The 21882-nt window shown below is 36.1% G+C and overlaps 1 protein-coding gene across 3 annotated transcripts in view; it reads left to right on the forward strand.

The window, feature by feature from the left end:
• The window catches only part of LOC102801601 (ATPase MORC2A-like), an 80270-nt gene that overhangs the window by 28974 nt on the left and 29414 nt on the right, over positions 1 to 21882 (forward strand). For all 3 annotated transcript variants that reach the window (XM_085491416.1, XM_085491419.1, XM_085491417.1), the window contains exons 12-22: positions 3087 to 3313; positions 8825 to 8979; positions 11303 to 11431; positions 11615 to 11723; positions 11969 to 12062; positions 12642 to 12680; positions 13225 to 13365; positions 13464 to 13598; positions 14940 to 15044; positions 15366 to 15434; positions 15565 to 15652. In XM_085491416.1, coding sequence (XP_085347542.1) covers positions 3087 to 3313; positions 8825 to 8979; positions 11303 to 11431; positions 11615 to 11723; positions 11969 to 12062; positions 12642 to 12680; positions 13225 to 13365; positions 13464 to 13598; positions 14940 to 15044; positions 15366 to 15434; positions 15565 to 15652 — 1291 coding nt within the window. The remainder of the gene's footprint in view (positions 1 to 3086; positions 3314 to 8824; positions 8980 to 11302; positions 11432 to 11614; positions 11724 to 11968; positions 12063 to 12641; positions 12681 to 13224; positions 13366 to 13463; positions 13599 to 14939; positions 15045 to 15365; positions 15435 to 15564; positions 15653 to 21882) is intronic.

Below are 21882 nucleotides of genomic sequence, written 5' to 3' on the forward strand. Positions count from 1 at the left end.
AATGCAAAATTTTATCCAGTCCCACAGGGAACGTTTATCTTGTAAGACAGCCCCTTCCTCCAACCAGTTTGGAAATTTATCGTCTATTAATTCATATATACACTATCTCTCAACAAGCTAGTATTCAGTTTCCAGTAGGAAGGGCCTTTGATTGTCTCTTCATATTGTAAATTTAGAACAACAGCCGAGTGGTCTGACAAAATACATGGGGTAATAGAACATGACTGTACACAATTCATTAGTGTGTCATTGATAATGAAGTAATCCAACCTGCTTTGTATAGTATTAGGATGGAATCTCCTCCATGTAAACCTAAGCTTATTTGGGTGTAGAACCCTCCATATATCGATTAGGTCCAGTGCTTCCATAAATTCAATAAGCAGCTCAGATGATTTATACCAGGGTTTGGGATTCCCCCCTTGGCGATCTTTCAGAATGTCCAACACCATATTGTGGTCTCCACCCCACAGAATATTGACATCCGGATTTAATAAATTTCCCTTGATTTCTTTCAATAATACTTTTAGAAAAGTGGCATGTTGTTTTTCAAAAGTGGGAGCATATGAGTTTATCAGTAAAAATTGCTTGCCAAAAATTGTAACATCCAATATTATATACCTGCCCTCTGGGTCTGACACTATTTTGTGAATATCATAATCTAAGTTTCTCATAATTATTAATACACCTCTGGCAGTTTGTGAACCATGACTAAAAATCATTTGGCCTTTTAATTGGCTACGCCAATATCTTTCACAGTTCAATGTACTGTGTGTTTCCTGTAGCATTATAATACTGCTTCCTTGTTTAGAGAGCCAGTTAAATATTTGTTTACCTTTTCTATACTGACCCACTCCCCTAACATTTAAAGTCAAAACACTAATGTCCGACATCTGCATAGCTGTTTGAAATATTAATCACCCTGTACCTTTCCATTTTCATTTCCTTGTGCTTTTTGATTTTTGACTCATTTTTCAATAACAACAAACAAACAGGGTCAAATATTAAACCCTGGAAAATAGCAAAAAACTGTAAAAATTTAGAACTAAACAACATCTTAACCGACTTGACAGTCTTAAGTACAAAACTACTGGAATAGACCTCCAGCCAACAATAATCACATCACACATCCCAACACCGGCCCTTCGCTCAAACCAATTTTCAAAATTTCCTCTTTTCATAACTCACAGTGAACCAAATATTCAAAGGATATAAAGTCTAAATTAATCATTCTCGCTGTCTTTTTAGTCACGTTCAAGGTAATACATCTTCCGAGTCAAGTTTATGTGGTTTTCCATTAATGTACAACACTCCATTCTGAAAACGGGGCCTCTTCCCTTCATTCCACGCTTTTTCCATTAATGGCATAATTTTCCTCTTTGCTTGGTAATCTTCCTTACATAAATCTTCCTTCACGAAGATGTCAGTTCCCTTTAGTATATCCCTGGCCCTGGTTAAAACTACTGTAGAATACTTTATTTTCGCTTGGAATTTATTTTCGCTATTTTCGCTGAAGGGATGATTCCGTGAAAATAAAATCCAGCGAATATACTTTTTTTCTTATATTTCACAAATAAACTCATGAAAAATCAGTGAAAATAAATTCCAAGCAAAACGCCCAAAAAGCATTTTCAGCGAAAATTAATTCCAGCGAAAATAAAGTATTCCACAGTATTCTTCTATCCGGTCTATATATAAACTTTGCGACGATAGCACGAGTACGGTTTCCATCTAGAGGGGCCACCTGGTATTCTATGGGCGTTTTCAATTGTCATTGGGTTTAGGTCGAACTTCTCCTTTACTAATTCTCTCACCATCTCTATCGTATTTTCGTTGTCTTTTTCCCCAATTCCATAAATTCTTACGTTAAACCCTCTTGAGTATCTCTGTTCTTTCAATCTTTCTTCTCTTTCATACTTATTTTCTGTTTCTAATGCGTTGACTCTCTTCCTCAGTCGTTCTATTTCTTCTGTGTTTTCTTTCGCCGTGTTTCCGTTAAATTGTACCGAATCTTCTTGATCTTGATATTTCTTTTCCACCTCACCTAACCGGGACACTAAAACAGCCATCTCTTTAAAGCCGTCCTCAGTACTCTTTTTCAGATCAGTTATCAATTTTGTGAGATTTCTTACGGAGTTGTCGGAAAGTTCATCTTCTGTCGCCGAGCCATTTTCCGAATCACGCTGTCGGGCCTCTGAACACATGGCGGTGGTAACGAACGCGTTCATGACGGTTCTCTCCTGCTGATGTTCTTTCGTCTTTGGCTTTTTCTTCTTATCTTTTGAACTTTGTCCTGGCATTTTCTTCTCTATTTGGTCACACTGTATTTATGTTGCCCATACGTCTATACTTTATAGAGGTGTCTTCTTTTTTAGTGAGATTTTTTTTAGCGAAACAGGAGCCGGTCTGGCGCAATGTTACTAGCCGAACATTGTCACATGGTCCCCGTGATATAGACCTTAAGTTGTTATAGATCCTGTGCCATACACCTTAAGTTGTTATAGATCCTGTGTGATGGAGCTTAAGTTGTTAAAGATCCTGTGCCATAGATCTTAAGTTGTTATAGATCCTGTGCCATAGACCTCAAGTTGTTATAGATCCTGTGTGATGGAGCTTAAGTTTATTCTTCACACTTATCGTTATTACCATGTGGATACATATCTTTTTCATGTTATTTAACTATAACTCCACTTCTTTTTATCGGATTTATTTCATTGTTGTATGTGATTATCAGTGTTTATTATCTTTAGTTATTAAAATTCTAAGGTGTGAATCCACCCTTGTCTTTAAATTGACAGAGTGTTAATTAAGACAGACTTCATCCTTTGTACTCCAAGTGATACATTGTTCCAAATCGTCCTAGCGTATGTAGTTTTTCAACTAGCTCTATCTCGTTGCTGTACAACTGAATAAATGCGTGTTCATTATTAGAACATTGCACACTGGTATACCGTCTACTGCTTGATGTATCTACAGTCTATCTGGTGAGATTTAAAGATCCTATACTGTTTGTGGCAGTTTCCCCCACAACACTATATTCAAGCATCACGGCAGTCGCTTGAGTTAAATGGTTTGTGTTTCTATTTCAGGCGAAAGTCAGGCAAGCACAGAATGAAGCTACTGAGCTCCGGGAAGAAGCAGACTTGAAAAAACAAATAGCGGAACAGAAACAAAAGTCACTAAAAGAGCCTAAAACTCTGTCATTTATATTTGGCATGAACATTGAAAATCGGCAGTGTGATGGGATGTTCATATATAATTGTAATCGTCTTATCAAAATGTATGAGCGTGTTGGACCTCAATTAGAAGGTGGAGTGTAAGTATACCATAGCATTCTTGCCAGTAAAGGTTTGTTCAGCCATCTACTCACCATTGTACCCAGATAGATTTCCCACTAATAAACCTGCATTCACTGTTGACAAAATCAAACATAACGCCTTCTTAGGTGAATTTTAAAAGTTAAATAAAACACAAAATTGCATCTTGTGACAGGTTTTCATGGGAATTTTATTGCAAAGTCACACAATTTTGTTATTTAAGGTGTGCGGTGATATAAGACCATGCAAGACCTATTACATTAAATTTGAAATACATTGGTTTACAGAAACGATATTAATGGATCCAGCTCCATTGCATGCCAAATCAAATCATTCAATATTACTGAGTTCAAATACAGGATTTTCCTAATGCACTTATACATGGGTTCATTAACATCTGTCATTCAAGGAAACGTGATGAAATCAGAAAACAAGGAATTATGGATTGATCTCTGTCTGTGTGTTTGCTTCTTCAACTGCATCTCAGACATGTGTGAACTGATCACATTCTAGCTTGTGGCCTCACTCATATTGACACTTGCAGCCTCACTCATTTTAACAAAATGAATTAACTAGTTATATTTTTAGCTTCGTTGTCATCATATTTTTGTCATTTTTGGCAAAAAATGCTATTTTCTCCTACTTCTTGAAAAGTACATGCTCAATTGCTTCAATACTTTAGTATGTATGGGGCCTGAACATGTAAAATCGGGGAAAATTAGGGGGTGGTCTTATACTCGAGGACCACTTCAGAAAAGATAATTTTTTGGAGGGTTTAAAATTGTAACCATCTTCCCAACCACGAAAAATTATCAAAATTACAGCGCCGGTCTTGGAGTAATATTACGTCTTTTTAAGGAAAATAATGGGAAACGAGTCGTCATTGATTTCCACAACACTTTTACAGATATAAAGAAACAAACATGTTTATAAAAATCCACATTTTATTACAATACGGTTTACATACAGTCTGAATTTACGGTGCAAAAATGGATAGGGTCTGTGGGAATGTCGAATGCAAGATCTTTATCATTAGTTTCGTTGTGCAATGTTTTTCGATCATACACAAACTCTTGATAGAAAGCAATTTCCGCCATGGTGTTTTTCATCATGATTTGACCTGAGCAACTTCCTTTGACCTAACAGGTTACGTGTTTCGTTAACCAATCAAAATGCTGTGTCGTACAGACAAAATTTTTCTGATTAGTGACAAAGTAATTTATAGCGCACTGAGGAAGTGAATTACCGCGTTGTTAAAATACGATCTGTTAACACTGATTTCAACAACAAAAACGATGATTTTGTCCCTAAAAGCTGTTGATTCACAATTTTTGAAAAGTAAACTGAGGGTAGAGAAAGTATTTAAACCTTTAACGGTCACCAACAAGTCATGTCCAAGAATAGTTTGCTCGTCCACACCCCATTCACCAGGTTTCACGACTTGACAATCACATTTTGGTGTTTCGAAAACTACCACTTGAAAGAAATATAGATTACTTCAGTATTGCAACATCGGAGTTCATCCTGGGTAAATAACAGAATAGAAAAGATGTGAACCATGTTCCGAATGTTCGCCCGCCATGCACTCTGAAATTAATGCAAGTTTTCTCCTAAAAGCAGGAATCAAACTGCCGTACCAATTATGATTTTCATGCAATGAGATACATGTCGATGCCTGGTAAAAACACCCTGGGCCTATACTCTGGGATGCCCTCAACTCATTAAATGTCTAAAAACAGAGGGGTGGGCTTATACTCGGGAGGGGCTTTTGCTCGGGGAAGTACGGTAGCAAATATTTTTGGTAAAAAAATGCTATGTTCAACTACTTTTTTGAAAACTACCTGCTCAATTGCTTTGATATGTTATATTCAAGTACCTTGGGTAGACCTCTATCAGATTCGTTCATTTTGTGCAGATATCATCAATTCGATATTTGGCAAATATTTTTGGTGAAAAGTGATATTTTTGACTCCCATGTGCGAAGCACATAATGGGAGTCTTTGCAGTTAGTGTGTCTGTGTGTGTGTGTATGTGTGTCCGACTGTTCCACTGCTATCTCAAGAACCATACATCGGTTTTTGATGAAACTTGGTGCATAGATGCTCTGGGCCAATGCGCAGATTTTATTAGGTTTAGGTAAAAATCCATGCTTGTTTGCCTTCGCAGACGAAGTCTGTCGAAGGCTTATAGATTGGGTTCTGTCCGTCCGTCCTTCCGTTCGTTCGTCCGTCTTTTGCCTCCAATAACTTCGATATGCTCTGTCCAATTTTTTTCCAAATTGGTGCAAATGTATATCTCAATGCCATACATATGCACGCCAAGTATTTTTTTGATTCGCCAAAGTTTCATTGTGTTTTTCTGTGATTTTCAACATTTTACTAGTACAAATGCCGAAATTCGCAAGAGAACTGGCATACCGTATTGCGCATGCGCCAGTCCAACCCCTGAGGAAATCGTCGGCGATTTCGTCTGAGGATATTTTATTCCGGACTGTATCTTTCTTTGCACAAGGCTTACATAGATTAAATTCTATCTCAAAGGTAAGAAACTGTGCCAATGGTATTTATTATGAACTTTGATTTATCCTTTTGTGTCCTGACTTTAGTGAGAAACTAGCGATCGCACAGTGTCACATTTTGCCAGAAAAACAGTCCTGCTATTAGTTCAAGAACTGGTTATGAAACGTGTAAATCGAAAGTCTATCTCGTCATTTAGGAGGCTTGGGAATAACGTTTAGCATATAAAATACTGGAATAATAAAAACGTAAAAGTTTAGAACACGCTGATTGTGATTCTGTTATGTTTGATTGCTATTTCCGTTCATTGGCAACTGTAGCAGATTGAAACTTGGTTTCGTGACGACACATTAGACTAGAATTATCGAGAAAACACAAGTCAAGTTCGGCCAACCGTGACTGCTTGGAAGCAATGATGAAATTGAAAAGTACTTTAATTCAATATCAATGAATCTATCATCACTTTTAAATTACCTTTGAAGTAAATATGATACCCGAGTGCGTTATTGCATTCGTGACCGGGACTTCCATGCTCCATGCGGTGTTGGAAGTTTATCGGTAAATCAAACCTCTGTCAACAGAGACACATTTTCCCAATCAGCTATTTATTTCGGTACAGAAGTCAGGGTGGCAATTTCAATGTTTAGCTACCATAATTTATCTCCATTATGAGCAGGAAAATAAATTACGGACCTCGATTGAGATGGATTTAACTCCGGCCATGTTTTTAAGGGATATGTGAAATAATATTAGGGAGGGGTCAAATTCACGTAATCCTCAATTTTAATGATGTTGACTTAATATTAAAATTTTTTTTTTTCTAAACTTCGGATATTATTTTATATAATATTGTAATACAACTACAATATGTTAATTAGTATGCATATTAATATGCAAATTAGCAGCCAATCTGAGACAATGCAATCCAGTTCAAAGGAAATTTGACATACACTTAGGTTACATGATCAGTACCTCTGCTGATTAGTTTTTTATGCACTTCTATCTGCTTTTATATTAAATGTATTTTTTTGTATTTTTCTCAATAGTTTTTTTTTATTACTTTTGATAGCTTGGCATCCATTTGGTTCAGCTCAAGTGAAATTTTCGGCACAAGTACTCTGGCTTTTTGCACATTCTTAATATTTTATTTTTGCAGAATCCTGTGAATATTAATTTGACAACTTTGTAGAGTGGAAACTATTGAATTAGTTCATCCCAGACTTTGGTAGAACATGTTTAAAATAGTACAGTGTGAACTGCAATTTCTTTCTGGCTGGTATAAATTTATTAAGTAATATTTTTTCGTACTAAAAAGACTCAAATATCTTTTTTAAATAAATCTTACAGCCAATGGGAGCACATATGCTACAACCTCTGCTTACTTTGGACTAAATGTTTTTTTTTGTGTTTTTTTCAGGTGCACGGCCAGATTTTTTTCTCAGAAAGCAAAGGCACTGGAACTACATGTATTACAAAAACATACCGGTGCTATTCACTGCGTGTCTGACAATTGTATAAAGTTTCGCAGGTCCTCTTTTTTTTTTTTAAATATGTGTTTTCTCTGCACATAAAATTTCACACAATTTGTTAATATTAATGTATGATAATAAAAACTTGATAATATTCTTCTGGATTTTTGTACTTTATTTGTATCATTGTCGTATGAGAAGTAATCTTGTCCTTATTAGAGATATTGAAACTGATCCAGGGCCACAAACTAGTTTATCCAAACAGACACAACACTGACTCTACATATTTGCAGATCTGATTTGTATACTTCCTTGTCATTTTACCTGTTGTACTGGTTTGGTGCTATCTGGTTTCCTTGCTGAGAATAATGCTGACCTGGATGGAGAGTGCTATAAACTTGAAAATGCCATAGAAATCATGTTTGCCAATTTATGTCCATGCAACTTTAGAATGACAACTAGCGAAGGCAGTGTCATTCATGACTTGTTAATTACCTAATTTGCATGATAATTAGCTAATTTTTAGCTGTTCTATGACTGTTCCACTGATATCTAAAGAACCACTCATTGGATTTTGATGAAACTTGGTACATAGATTCTCTGAACATATGCACAGATTTGATTAGTTTTTGGTAAAAATCTGTGCATATTAATTACCCAATTTGCATGATAATTAGATAAATTTTAGCGGTTCCATGACTGTTCCACTGATATCTAAACAACCACTCATTGGATTTTGATGAAACTTTGTACATAGATGCTCTGAACTAATGCTAGGTTTTGATTAGTTTTTGGTAATAATCCGTAGATACTAATTTGCATAATGATTAGTCAATTTTCGGTTTTTCCACTGATATCTCAAGTACTAAGTACATCACATTTCAATAAAACTTGGTACACAGATGTCATATGACACTGCACATACCTGATAGTTTTTATGGTAATATCAGTACATATTAATTACCTAATTTGCATAATTAATTAATTTTCAGCATTTGATGTTTCAAGTAGTGAGCATTACATTTCAATGAAACTTGGTACTTTCATACTCAAGGACTATGCAGAGATTGATTGTTTCCGATAAATATTTGTGCATATTAATCACCTAATTTGCATAATTAACCAATTTTAAGCTTTCACACTGATATCTAAAGTACTAATTATTCTATTTAATGTGTCTCCAATACTCTCAGCACATGGGAGTTCTTTCTAAGCTTTCTTTGATTTAATTCTTTTTGAACACTACCAACTTAATTACCTTGATATTTAAGGTGTACATTATTTTGTGAACAATTTGTTCTTGACTTTGCTAAAATCCAACATAAATGTCACTCTAAAGCAAGTTTAGGTTTTGGCCGTGTGCTTGATGTATGCTGTTGCACAGAAAAATATAACAATTTGTGGTGTAGTTTTATTAGTTTTATTTATCGGAGACTATGTTAAACATTTCAGAACCCTCTTATTAACCATAACATTGTACTGATAGTTTCAATGCATTGATGGCCACATGTTTTTATTTTATCAGGAATTGTAGTGGTGTATTAGGTATTGTTGATGTGCCGTATTTAGTACTTGAACCAACTCATAATAAACAAGACTTTGCTGATGCTAAAGAATACAGACACTTATTGAAATCTATGGGAGATCATTTAGAGCAGTATTGGAAAGATTTAGGAATAGGTAAGTTATCATATACTGTAAAATCTGTATTAGAAACCGTGGCTTCTATTAAAATGGTACAATGCAACAGAGGGGATATGGCTTCTATTAGAGCATCTACACATATGAGAAATGGTGAATTTTTGGTTCTCAACTGTTCAAAAAGAATGGGTGCGACTTCTATTAGGGATGCGGCTTCTAATACAGATTTTACGGTACTGCATACAACAAGACCTCTAATAAACTGCGTGTCTATGTGCTATGTATAAAATCAAATGTATTTTCACATTTGTGTACACATTTGATAATGGTAAATTTGAATGAAGTAAAGGGTATCTCAATGCTCTCAAAGATCAGCATTTTGACACAGACATAAAAAAACACATTTTTGTGGCAGGAATTTGGTCTGTGCTTTTCACGCATTTTGTGAGATATTGCAGTGAACTGAAAATACACTATTAAATGTTTTGTTGATTATCACACATCCATATAACAAGGCATGACTAATGCATGTCATGTCCCAAATACCAGTGACTTTAACTGTATGACATTATTTGTTTTTCACATCTTTAAAAATAAAGATCAAGAAAAATAACTTTTCAGGAAAAAAATCTTGTTCAATTTATGAGACTTCCTTTTGATTAATGTCTTGTTTCCATTCAAATACAAGATACAATGAGTAGTGTGTTCACGTCACATTGGGGAAGGTGGGTGTTTTCTTAGCAGTATTGAATGACACATGGATGTCTGTGTGTCAATCATTGACTGACACATTGAGGTGTGTGTGTGTCAATCATTGACTGGCACATTGAGGTGTGTGTGCGTGTCAATCATTGACTGGCACATTGAGGTGTGTGTGTCAATCATTGACTGAAACATTGAGGTCCGTGTGTCAATCATTGACAAACATTGAGGTGTGTGTGTCAATCATTGACTGAAACATTGAAGTGTGTGTGTCAATCATTGACTGAAACATTGAGGTCCGTGTGTCAATCATTGACTGAAACATTGAGGTCCGTGTGTTTCAATCATTGACTGGTACATTGAGGTCCGTGTGTCAATCATTGACTGATACATTGAGCTTCGTGTGTCAATCATTGACTGATACATTGAGGTCCGTGTGTTTCAATCATTGACTGGTACATTGAGGTCCGTGTGTTTCAATCATTGACTGGTACATTGAGGTCCGTGTGTCAATCATTGACTGATACATTGAGCTTCGTGTGTCAATCATTGACTGATACATTGAGGTTTGTGTGTTTCAATCATTGACTGGTACATTGAGGTCCGTGTGTTTCAATCATTGACTGGTACATTGAGGTCCGTGTGTCAATCATTGACTGATACATTGAGCTTCGTGTGTCAATCATTGACTGAAATATTGAGGTCTGTGTCTCAATCATTGCTGATACATTGAGGTGTTTGTGTCAATCATTGATTGGTACATTGATGTCCGTGTGTCAATCATTGACTGGTACATTGAGGATCGTGTGTCAATCATTGACTGGTACATTGAGGTTCGTGTGTTTCAATCATTGACTGGTACATTGAGGTCTGTGTGTCAATCATTGACTGGTACATTGAGGTCCGCGTGTCAATCATTGACTGGTACATTGAGGTCCGCGTGTTTCAATCATTGACTGGTACATTGAGGTCCGTGTGTTTCAATCATTGACTGGTACATTGAGGTCCGTGTGTTTCAATCATTGACTGGTACATTGAGGTCCGTGTGTCAATTATTGACTGATACATTGAGGTCCGTGTGTGTCAATCATTGACTGATACATTGAGGTCTGTGTCAATCATTGACTGAAACATTGAGGTCTGTGTGTCAATCATTGACTGAAACATTGAGGTCTGTGTTTCAATCATTGACTGAAACATTGAGGTTCGTGTGTGTCAATCATTGACTGATACATTGAGGTCTGTGTGTCAATCATTGACTGAAACATTGAGGTCTGTGTGTCAATCATTGACTGATACATTGAGGTCCGTGTGTGTCAATCATTGACTGATACATTGAGGTCCGTGTGTCAATCATTGACTGACATATTGAGGTCGTTTTTCCTTTTGACTGATACATTGAGGTCAAGTACATATTTCATGCATCAGTGTTTCAAATTTTAATCATACATAAACCCCTATAATAACTCTAATTCTGATTTTGATGTGCACAGCACAAAAGGACCTTTTACCTCTTACCAACTAGATGACTTTCACTTATTGTGATTGACTGTCTCCCATATTGTGCCATGAAATGTAAGATTTATGATAGCATTCCAATGTTGCAGACATCAATTCCAGAGAAAACATGATTTAATGCAATATATGTTCTCATCAACAGTTCAACAAGGAGTCACAAAATTTTGGGAAAACTTTGGTTATATTAGTCCATTGTGGAAAGAGCCGCCCTCAAATGATACTAAATATCTCAGGAAACGAGCAATGCAACTACCAGTCACCATACAATGTGGTAAGTATGTGTTGTGGCATATTTCTATCCGATTTCATCTACTCAAACACAATTTGTTTCTGAATTAGACCATTCAGTTCCCGGGTGAAAATGTGGCTCTGTGTCTCGATTTTCCTACTGAAAATGTGACTCTGTGCCCCTTTGAGTGTTCCTATTAAACCTTTTGTTGTTGTTTTTCTTCAGATTCCTGTTTAAAATGGAGAGTTCTTCCATTTTCTGCCAGTAATTTATTAAATAAAGATATCCCGGATTATTGGGTTTGTGAGATGAATCCTGACACTAGTCATAACAGGTACATATGCTCAGGATTCTATTCCAATTGAACCTTTTGTCTCGATGCCTGATTGCTGTTTAGTGATTGGCTGTATAAATTATCATCTTGCTAGCATAATATCCGCTGATGATATCAGTTTAAACAGCCCCGTAGAGATTGTCACTACCAGACAAATTATAAATAAAATATAATTATTAAAGTTGAACATTAATGCTGAACATTAATAGATCCAGACTATCATCAATTTCTGTTGTTCATTCTAGGTGTACAGCTGGGGAACAAAAATATATCACACCCCTAGGACAACTGAAAAAAGAAGCCAAGTCATCAGAAGACAAGAAAAAGGGCTTGTTAGAGGTATCTGCTTTGTAACGATATTTGTTATTTGTCTTTCAAAAGCACAACTCCTGATAACAGTGTCTGATGATGCATTATGCTCTATTTATGGTGCTGGAATACATTTTCACTGATGTTTGACAAGTTGAATGTAAAATATATGAAAAATTGTATATTTGCTGGATTTTATTTTCACTGAATCAGCCCCTCAGTGAAAATAAAGTATTATACAGTAGTTTGCTACCATTTAAATCATCAACAGACTTCCTTTACTCCATATAGTTTTATTGCATGTAGTTACATAGCTACCTTTTGCACAAAGGCATGTGTCAAACACCCATGCTTATTTTTGAGCCATTTACGATTGGTTCTTGTGGCTAAAAAACAAAAAGTTAATGACTTATCTGAATCAACATCTATGTAAAACATTGGAAATAAAGTGATTTGTTTGCTCTTATTTAAAGATGGAAACCCATAATAGTATGATGTTTTCAACGAAATCTACATTCAGTAAATAAATAAATAATAATAAAAATAGTCCTCTTTACTGTGTACAGTTGTGTAAAATGTAACATGGGTATCATCCATAATTTCTTCTAGGAAATTAGAAGAAGGGAAGAGAAACTGCAGAAATTAGAAGTAAGTAGTGACATTCATATTGTGTATAGGAAGCTAACTTGTGTCAATTAATGAGAAAAATAACATGTATCACACGTACAACCAGGAAATAAAATAATCTCAGTACAACTAACTTGTCTACAATGGATCTTGTAAACCTGACTTTGCATGTTGCGTAAATTGCCCTGGGTGCCATATGTTTTGTTGTTGTTTTTTTTGGGGGGGGGGGGTATTTTTGTCTTGAATGTCACTTTTGTTATCCTACTAAATACCTTGTGCTTTAAGGACTGATGTCTATTTTAAATACTGTAAACCACTTTGATTTCAAGACACACAAATTTTGGCAAGTTTCGCAGGTCAAATAAAAAAAATTATTTACAGGGAAATTTCTTGGGAGTATCAGTGACATTCATTGAATTTTGTCTTCTCAAATGCTATAAAATCATCCAGTTGTTTTCTTGCTAATTGGAAAGGGTTAAAAAAGCAATGTTTTGTTTTCATAGGATTTTTGCAAATGGGAGAACAGATTTCATTGATTCATCATCAGATCTTTTTGCATTGACAGAAAACAACTGTTGTAACTTTAAGGAATCATCTTCCGAGTAGAGAACCTAGTCCAGAAGTAGAAAGACTTCGAAAACCAAATAGACCAGTTGGTAAAGCATCTCCTGTAGTTTCGCCAAGAGTTATTCCAAATAAAGAAAAAGTAAGTTTGTTAATGGAAAACATTTATGAATGTGTTATCTTATGTCAAAATCTTTTTATCTAAATTGTTCAACATTATTCCTTGCTTTTATCTTGTAGACTGTTTCAAAGCCAATTGGGAAAGCTTCACCAGTTGTAAATAGTAGTAGAAGTCGACCAACTCTTCCTAAAGTAGACTATTCTTCCAGTCATCCTACGAGAAGAACAAGCACTCCATCTAGGAAACCTGAAAAGGTACTGATCCAGGTTGATCCTCACGTTTGTAGTCTACATTTTGAGCATTTCAGACTGGGGTATCTTTGCAATCAGAGTGGGCCATCTTGGCACTCATTTTGGCTGCAGTAACTTGGCAATCTCTTTCATGGCCTTGCGTCTTGGCATTCAGACTGGGCATCTTGGCATTCAGACTGGGGCATCTTGGCATTCATAAATGTCCATAAATCTCTATTCTCTTTACCACTACAACTTCAATTTACACTTTTAAATAAGTTGGTCCTTTCTTCTGCTATTCCATGTTCTATTATTTTTTTCTTTCACACTTAATTCATTCTTCTCTTCATAATGTCTTGTGTTTAACTCATCAGAAAGTGTCCATGGAGACTTAGTGTATTTATGAGATTTTGATAATTTCCCAATAAAAGTCCACCAATATTTTCTATATAACATGAATCATCATTTTTATTTGAGCTGGAACTTTGCCTATTGATGTGATCAGCACAGTCATCATGTTGCATCGTGTCAAATATTGGTTCCATGCCACATAATAATAATAATAATAATAATTTATTTACCTAGAAAATATTTCATACAATACTCAAAATTGTACATGCAGTCTAGGTAAAATGGAATCTGAAATAGCTTAACAGCTAGTCGAGTCAGATCCCTGACATAACTTGAATTTAATGACTTAAGTTAAGACTGACAGTAGGTTACACCTCAGTATATTTCAAATAAACAAATACGATAATGTAATAATATATATATATGTATATACATACATTTATAATAAATATTAGTTCTGTTCTAAATACTCTGACATTAAATTTTCCCGTATAGTATTTTTGAATGTAAGTTTTTGTTTAGACCTTAAAGAAATGGATATGCTGTTCCAAAGTTTGGCCCCTAAATAAGATATTGCGAATGTCCCCGCTACTGTGTTCATTCTCGGTACAAGTAAATCATTTCGACATCTTTGTCGTGTTCTATATTTATGATGTAAATACTGCAAATTATATGTTGACATTGATTGTGGGAGATTCTCATGAGTTATATCATACATAAAACTTAAAAGTAATGACTTATGAAGTTTAAAAATATCAAGAATTTGGAGAGTATTAAAAATTGGTGGAGCATGCGCAGTAAAGTCGGAAAACGTTATAATTCTGGCTATCATTTTTTGTGCGGTGTGTATAACTTTAAGATTTGACGGGTATGTACTACCCCAAACTTCTAAACCATTCCATCAAATGCACTGCAAATGTTAAATTTCACGTGTCATATACAATTGTAAGTATAAAAAACAATGGTTACATACAATTTTTTTGTGGTATTTAAATATTAATTATTACTATGCAGATTGCAAACACTCCTACTAAAATTGTGAATGAAAAGAAGATAGCAAACACGCAGAAAAGGAAACCAGCTCCTGTCTTAGAAAAAGTGATTCCTTCAGACAGTGAGGTGAGTATTCTATAGAACTTGCATCATATGACATAATTGTACATAAGTTGGGAATATTATATGAAGGGAGATAATTATTAGAACATATAAATACAGTGCACTCAGTCTACCCGTCAAATGATGGTGTGCCTTGCAGTTTGTTGTTTTTCTTAATTAACACAGTTTTGTTTGGTTTCCAAATATCTATTGATGTTTAGAACCATTTTGTGTTCATCATATTTAGAAAAAAAATAGCATTGCAGCTAAAAAGATAAAACAATAAAAGTTAGTGATGCTCATGGTACACACAATAATATTCATGTTTTGCTTGTGGGTATCCAGTCAGATGATATTCCTACCAAAAAGAAGAAAAATGTTGAAACAAAAGACACACAACGAAAGTTGGAAAAGGTAAGATAATGTCCATCGATGAGTCTTCAATGTTCAGTAGAATATGGCGTGATAACTCCATGTATTGATTAATTGTAGTTTTTATGTTATGTAATTTTTACATTCACTGGTTGGTTGTATATTATTGTAGAATACCATAGAAAGCAGTACAGAAGAAAACATGGAAATAGAAACTGATGCAAGTTGTGGCAGTAGTGACATAGATGACAACAATGAAGGTAGGAAGTATCATATTAATATTAAATACACGTGCAAGGGTTAATAATTTGTCATAAAAGCGCAAAAACCTGACTCAGGGCAAAAAAAAATTCCAAAAATTTCAATCCTGGGTAGTAGTACAATATGATTGCATTGGTCAGTTTCCTATGCATGCAAAACTTATGTAAAACATATAAAAATGCATTTACCTTAAAACATACATGTTTAGCTCTTGTTGACAGTCAACAGGTGCTTATGACGTGGTGCTGTCTTTGTCTGTCCGCCTGTCTGCAGCAAATTTGTGAACGCGATATCTGAAGAATTAGAGATTCATTTCCGTTTAACCAGTAATTTTTGACTCCCATGTGCGAAGCACAAAATGGGAGTCTTTGCAGTTAGTGTGTCTGTATGTGTGTGTGTATGTGTGTATGTGTGTATGTGTGTATGTGTGTATGTGTGTGTGTGTGTATGTGTGTCCGACTGTTCCACTGCTATCTCAAGAACCATACATCGGTTTTTGATGAAACTTGGTGCATAGATGCTCTGGGCCAATGCGCAGATTTGATTAGGTTTTGGTAAAAATCCATGCTCGTTAATTACCTAATTTGCATGATAATTAGTTAATTTTTAGCTGTTCTATGACTGTTCCACTGATATCTAAAGAACCACTCATTGGATTTTGATGAAACTTGGTACATAGATGCTCTGAACATATGCGCAGATTTGATTAATTTTTGGTAAAAATCCGTGCATATTAATTACCTAATTTGCATGATAATTAGCTATTTTTTAGTGGTTCCATGACTGTTCCACTGATACATGTATCTAAACAACCACTCATTGGATTTTGATGAAACTTGGTACATAGATGCTCTGAACTAATGCTAGGTTTTGATTAGTTTTTGGTAATAATCCGTGGATACTAATTACCTAATTTGCATAATGATTAGTCAATTTTTGGTTTTTCCACTGATATCTCAAGTACTAATCATCACATTTCAATGAAACTTGGTACATAGATGTCATACGACACTGCACAGACCTGATAGTTTTTATGGTAATATCAGTACATATTAATTACCTAATTTGCATAATTAATTAATTTTCAGCATTTGATATAAGTAGTTAGCATTACATTTCAATGAAACTTGGTACTTACATACTCAAGGACTATGCAGAGATTGATTGTTTTCGATAAATATTTGTGCATATTAATCACCTAATTTGCATAATTAGTTAATTTTCAGCTTTTCCACAGGTATCTCAAGTACTAATCATCGCATTTCAATGAAACTTGGTACATAGATCCTTTAGGACTATGCAGAGACCTGATTAGTTTTAGGGTAAATAATTGTGCATATTAATTACCTAATTTGCATAATTAATTTTCAGCTTTTCTACTGATATCTAAAGTACTAATCATCACATTTCAATGAATCTAGAATTATGCAGACCCAATTAGTTTCCGGTAAATATTTGTGCATATTAATCACCTAATTTGCATAATTAACCAACTTTCACACTGATATCTCAGGTACTATACATCACATATCAATGAATGTACATGGATGCTGTAGGACAATAGACAGACCTGAATAATTGTGGGTTAAAATCTGTACATATTAATTACCTAATTTGCATAATTAACCAATTTTAAGCTTTCACACTGATATCTAAAGTACCGTAAAAACTCCAAAATTTCGACCGGTTTTAAATAATTGGTGTTCGATATGTGACGTGTTTTTATAGTCAAAATTAAGGTGCATTTTCGGACGGTCGAATTTTTCAGAATAGAAATCAGCAAATGAAAAAATGGGGATGATAGACAGTGTGCTTCATTAGTTTTTAAAAAATGCAATGTCCGTCAATTGACGTAAACTTCCTCATGTTTCACGGTAAAAGCAAAGGTCGTGGCCGAGTTGTAACTCAAAATCTAAACAAAGTCATCAATCAGTGAGTATTATGACAAGCAAAACAAAACATCAAGACGCGGAGAAGAGGTCAGCACAAAACTAATAGGTCAAAAGACAAAGCTGTCTCGCACTACCTAGAAAAACTTGCGAATGTTCGAAGTACAGGTACCCATTGGACAAAAGATGCATGGAAGTTTAGCAAACTATCTCCCCGACCCAGTGCAATGTATCCGGTTAGAATCAAAGCTCACGTGTCCCTTATTTGAGGGACCAAATTCTGCCGTAAATTCGCCCTTGGATTAAAAAATAAAATGGGATTTAAGAAAATAAAATGGGACTTTTAAGGTGTATTTTGGCGTCATTTTTCGGACATTTCAATCAATCCTGCCGGCTAAAATAGAGTCTAAGTTTTACCGTAGTCATTGACGTTTGTCTCTTCAAGAGTACACGTGTATGATTTTTATCGTGACTAGCGTGAGCGGGTAAGCTTCCTTTCGAGAATGAGCTGTTATCACTGTGAACAATGTTAAATTATTCTTCAGATGACCAGTTTATTTTTTAAAAACAACTAATTTTTTTATTTAAAAAAAATCATGCCGTTTTCGCATCAAAATCCAAGCCAAAATATCGTACTACAACACCAATCTCTTCCGCATTGCGTTCAATAACATTAACATATTTAAATAAGCTATGGTAATTTGAACACGTTGGCATCATCCAGCTTTCTGATTGGTTAATTAGCGATTTGACCTATTTGACCTAAGAGAACATGGCGGATATCCTACAGCATCAAACGTTTATACGAGACCGGAATCATTCGCTTACGATGAAACTAAGTTGACTTTTATTTGTATTTCATAACCATTCAACAAATTTATTTTGTGTACATTATTATAATCACTACTGAGTACAGTAATAATCAACAATTCAGAAACGCAGCATGCCGAGATTTTTGTGTTCGTTTTTATTTGAAACTTCGTTTATTTAGAATATATTTTCGTTACCAATAAAATAAAAATCTCTCAGTCAATCAGAAACCCGGATTCATGCCTTCGAGGAAGGTCCCGTTTGAACGCTCACATCGTGTTTTTTTTTCGTTTGGGGGAAAACTAAAACTGGTCGCAATTTTCGAATAAGAATGAGTCGGCAATTTTTAGTGGAGTCGAAAATTTGTAGGTAAATAAAACACAGAAACCGGCAAATAAATAGGCGGCCGAATTTTTAGAGGGGTCGAAATTTTGGAGTTTTCACGGTACTAATTATTCCATTTCAATGAAACTTAGTATAAAGATGCTCTAGGACAATGTACAAACCTAATTAGTTTGGGGTAAAAATCTGTTCATATTAATTCCCTAATAAGCATAATAATTCATAATTTTTTGGTTCTAATCACATTTCAATTAAACTTGGAGACATAGATTTTCTGTTACATTGCGCAGACCTCATTAGTTTTACACTCAAATCTGGTCATATTAATTTTCTGATTTGCATAATTAGTTTTCAGCTAAGTAATTTCGAATTATATTTAATGTGTCTCCAATACTCTCAGCACATGGGAGTTCTTTCTAAGCTTTCTTTGATCTTTCAATGATATGGCAAGAACTGGTGCTCAGATTCACATGAAACTTAAGTCATATAATTAGAACAATTGCAAGATTTTATATATGTGCATGATTAATTAGCTTAATGCGTACTGTTCAATACATAATTTTCTTTCTTTCTTCCATGAGAATCCTTACTTCAGTTGGTTTTTTTTTTTTTTTGGGGGGGGGGGGTCCAGCATCCTTTGCATGCCTCCCTATCAGCTAGTTTTTCTTCTGCTTATACGCAGTTAATGTTGTGTCCATAATGCACTCACTTGACAATAAACCCTGTTCCGCAAAATGCAAGATCATGTGAAACAACGATTCATGCACCTTAGCAACCAGGTCAAGCTTTGATTGAAGATGGCGTTAAATCGTGTGCTTAGTGTCGTGAGTTAAATTTCTGAGTGACTTCGATAGAATAACAGCCACAGCCCCCAAATTTTATTCGCAAACTCAGCGAAAAAATATTCTTCTTGCAATCGCTAATTTAAAAGCTATGCATGATTTAAAAATCAAAGTTTCAAAAGACTTGGTTGTGATTTGAGTCATCTTCCAGAATTTTGCTTGTCCTATGTTTTCAACTATTCTATGTTAGCACTCGCCAGTAGCTAAGTTAGCATATGCTAACTGAAATTTGAAGTGGCTACAATAACTACTTAAAATAAAAATTACAACATCATGCATTTCTGTAGCGCAATGCATGATGTAAGGAACTAATATTCATTTATGAAAAGAAGAAGCTCGGGCCTACAAATGATTCCAAATCATGTTGTGACGGTTGACCTGCAATAACGCGATGATTTCACTTGGTTCGGTGCCGAACTTATCTTCGAATGTAGGGCATTCAACACTCCTTGCAGTCGCTGGTATTGAGTCTGATTGCAACTCTGTAGGACTTTTTCCCACCACAAAGTGCACAAACAGCATCGTAGTCCGGTGTGATCAGCACCGCATAGGACATTTTTATGTTGATTACAAATCTTCTGACTTTACCACTCCCAGTCTTGTGACTTTACCACTCTCAGTCCTGTGACTTTACCACTCCCAGTCTTGTAACTTTACCACTCCCAGTCTTGTGACTTTACCACTCCCAGTCTTGGGACTTTACCACTCCCAGTCTTGTAACTTTACCACTCCCAGTCTTGTGACTTTACCACTCCCAGTCTTGTGACTTTACCACTCCCAGTCTTGTGACTTTACCACTCCCAGTCTTGTGACTTTACCACTCCCAGTCCTGTGACTTTACCACTCTCAGTCCTGTGACTTTACCACTCCCAGTCTTGTAACTTTACCACTCCCAGTCTTGGGACTTTACCACTCCCAGTCCTGTGACTTTACCACTCCCAGTCTTGGGACTTTACCACTCCCAGTCTTGGGACTTTACCACTCCCAGTCTTGGGACTTTACCACTCCCAGTCTTGGGACTTTACCACTCCCAGTCCTGTGACGTTACCACTCTCAGTCCTGTGACTTTACCACTCCCAGTCTTGTGACTTTACCACTCCCAGTCCTGTGACTTTACCTCTCCCAGTCTTGTGACTTTACCACTCCCAGTCTTGGGACTTTACCACTCCCAATCTTGTGACTTTACCACTCCCGGTCTTGTGAATTTACCACTCCCAGTCTTGTGACTTTACCACTCCCAGTCTTGGGACTTTACCACTCTCAGTCCTGTGACTTTACCACTCCCAGTCCTGTGACTTTACCACTCCCAGTCTTGTAACTTTACCACTCCCAGTCTTGTGACTTTACCACTCTCAGTCCTGTAACTTTACCACTCCCAGTCTTGTAACTTTACCACTCCCAGTCTTGTGACTTTACCACTCTCAGTCCTGTAACTTTACCACTCCCAGTCTTGTGACTTTACCACTCCCAGTCTTGGGACTTTACCACTCCCAGTCTTGTAACTTTACCACTCCCAGTCTTGTGACTTTACCACTCCCAGTCTTGTGACTTTACCACTCCCAGTCCTGTGACTTTACCACTCTCAGTCCTGTGACTTTACCACTCTCAGTCTTGTGACTTTACCACTCCCAGTCCTGTGACTTTACCACTCCCAGTCTTGTGACTTTACCACTCCCAGTCTTGTGACTTTACCACTCCCAGTCTTGTGACTTTACCACTCCCAGTCTTGTGACTTTACCACTCCCAGTCCTGTGACTTTACCACTCTCAGTCCTGTGACTTTACCACTCCCAGTCCTGTGAATTTACCACTCCCAGTCTTGTGACTTTACCACTCCCAGTCGTGTGTGACTTTACCACTCCCAGTCGTGTGTGACTTTACCACTCCCAGTCTTGGGACTTTACCACTCCCAATCTTGTGACTTTACCACTCCCGGTCTTGTGAATTTACCACTCCCAGTCTTGTGACTTTACCACTCCCAGTCTTGTGACTTTACCACTCCCAGTCTTGGGACTTTACCACTCTCAGTCCTGTGACTTTACCACTCTCAGTCCTGTGACTTTACCACTCCCAGTCTTGTAACTTTACCACTCTCAGTCTTCTGACTTTACCACTCCCAGTCTTGTGACTTTACCACTCTCAGTCCTGTGACTTTACCACTCCCAGTCTTGTAACTTTACCACTCCCAGTCTTGTGACTTTACCACTCTCAGTCCTGTAACTTTACCACTCCCAGTCTTGTGACTTTACCACTCCCAGTCTTGGGACTTTACCACTCCCAGTCTTGTAACTTTACCACTCCCAGTCTTGTAACTTTACCACTCCCAGTCTTGTAACTTTACCACTCC

This window comes from Saccoglossus kowalevskii, chromosome 16 (assembly GCF_978046115.1).
Source record: "Saccoglossus kowalevskii chromosome 16, keSacKowa6.1, whole genome shotgun sequence".
Classification (NCBI taxonomy): domain Eukaryota; kingdom Metazoa; phylum Hemichordata; class Enteropneusta; family Harrimaniidae; genus Saccoglossus; species Saccoglossus kowalevskii.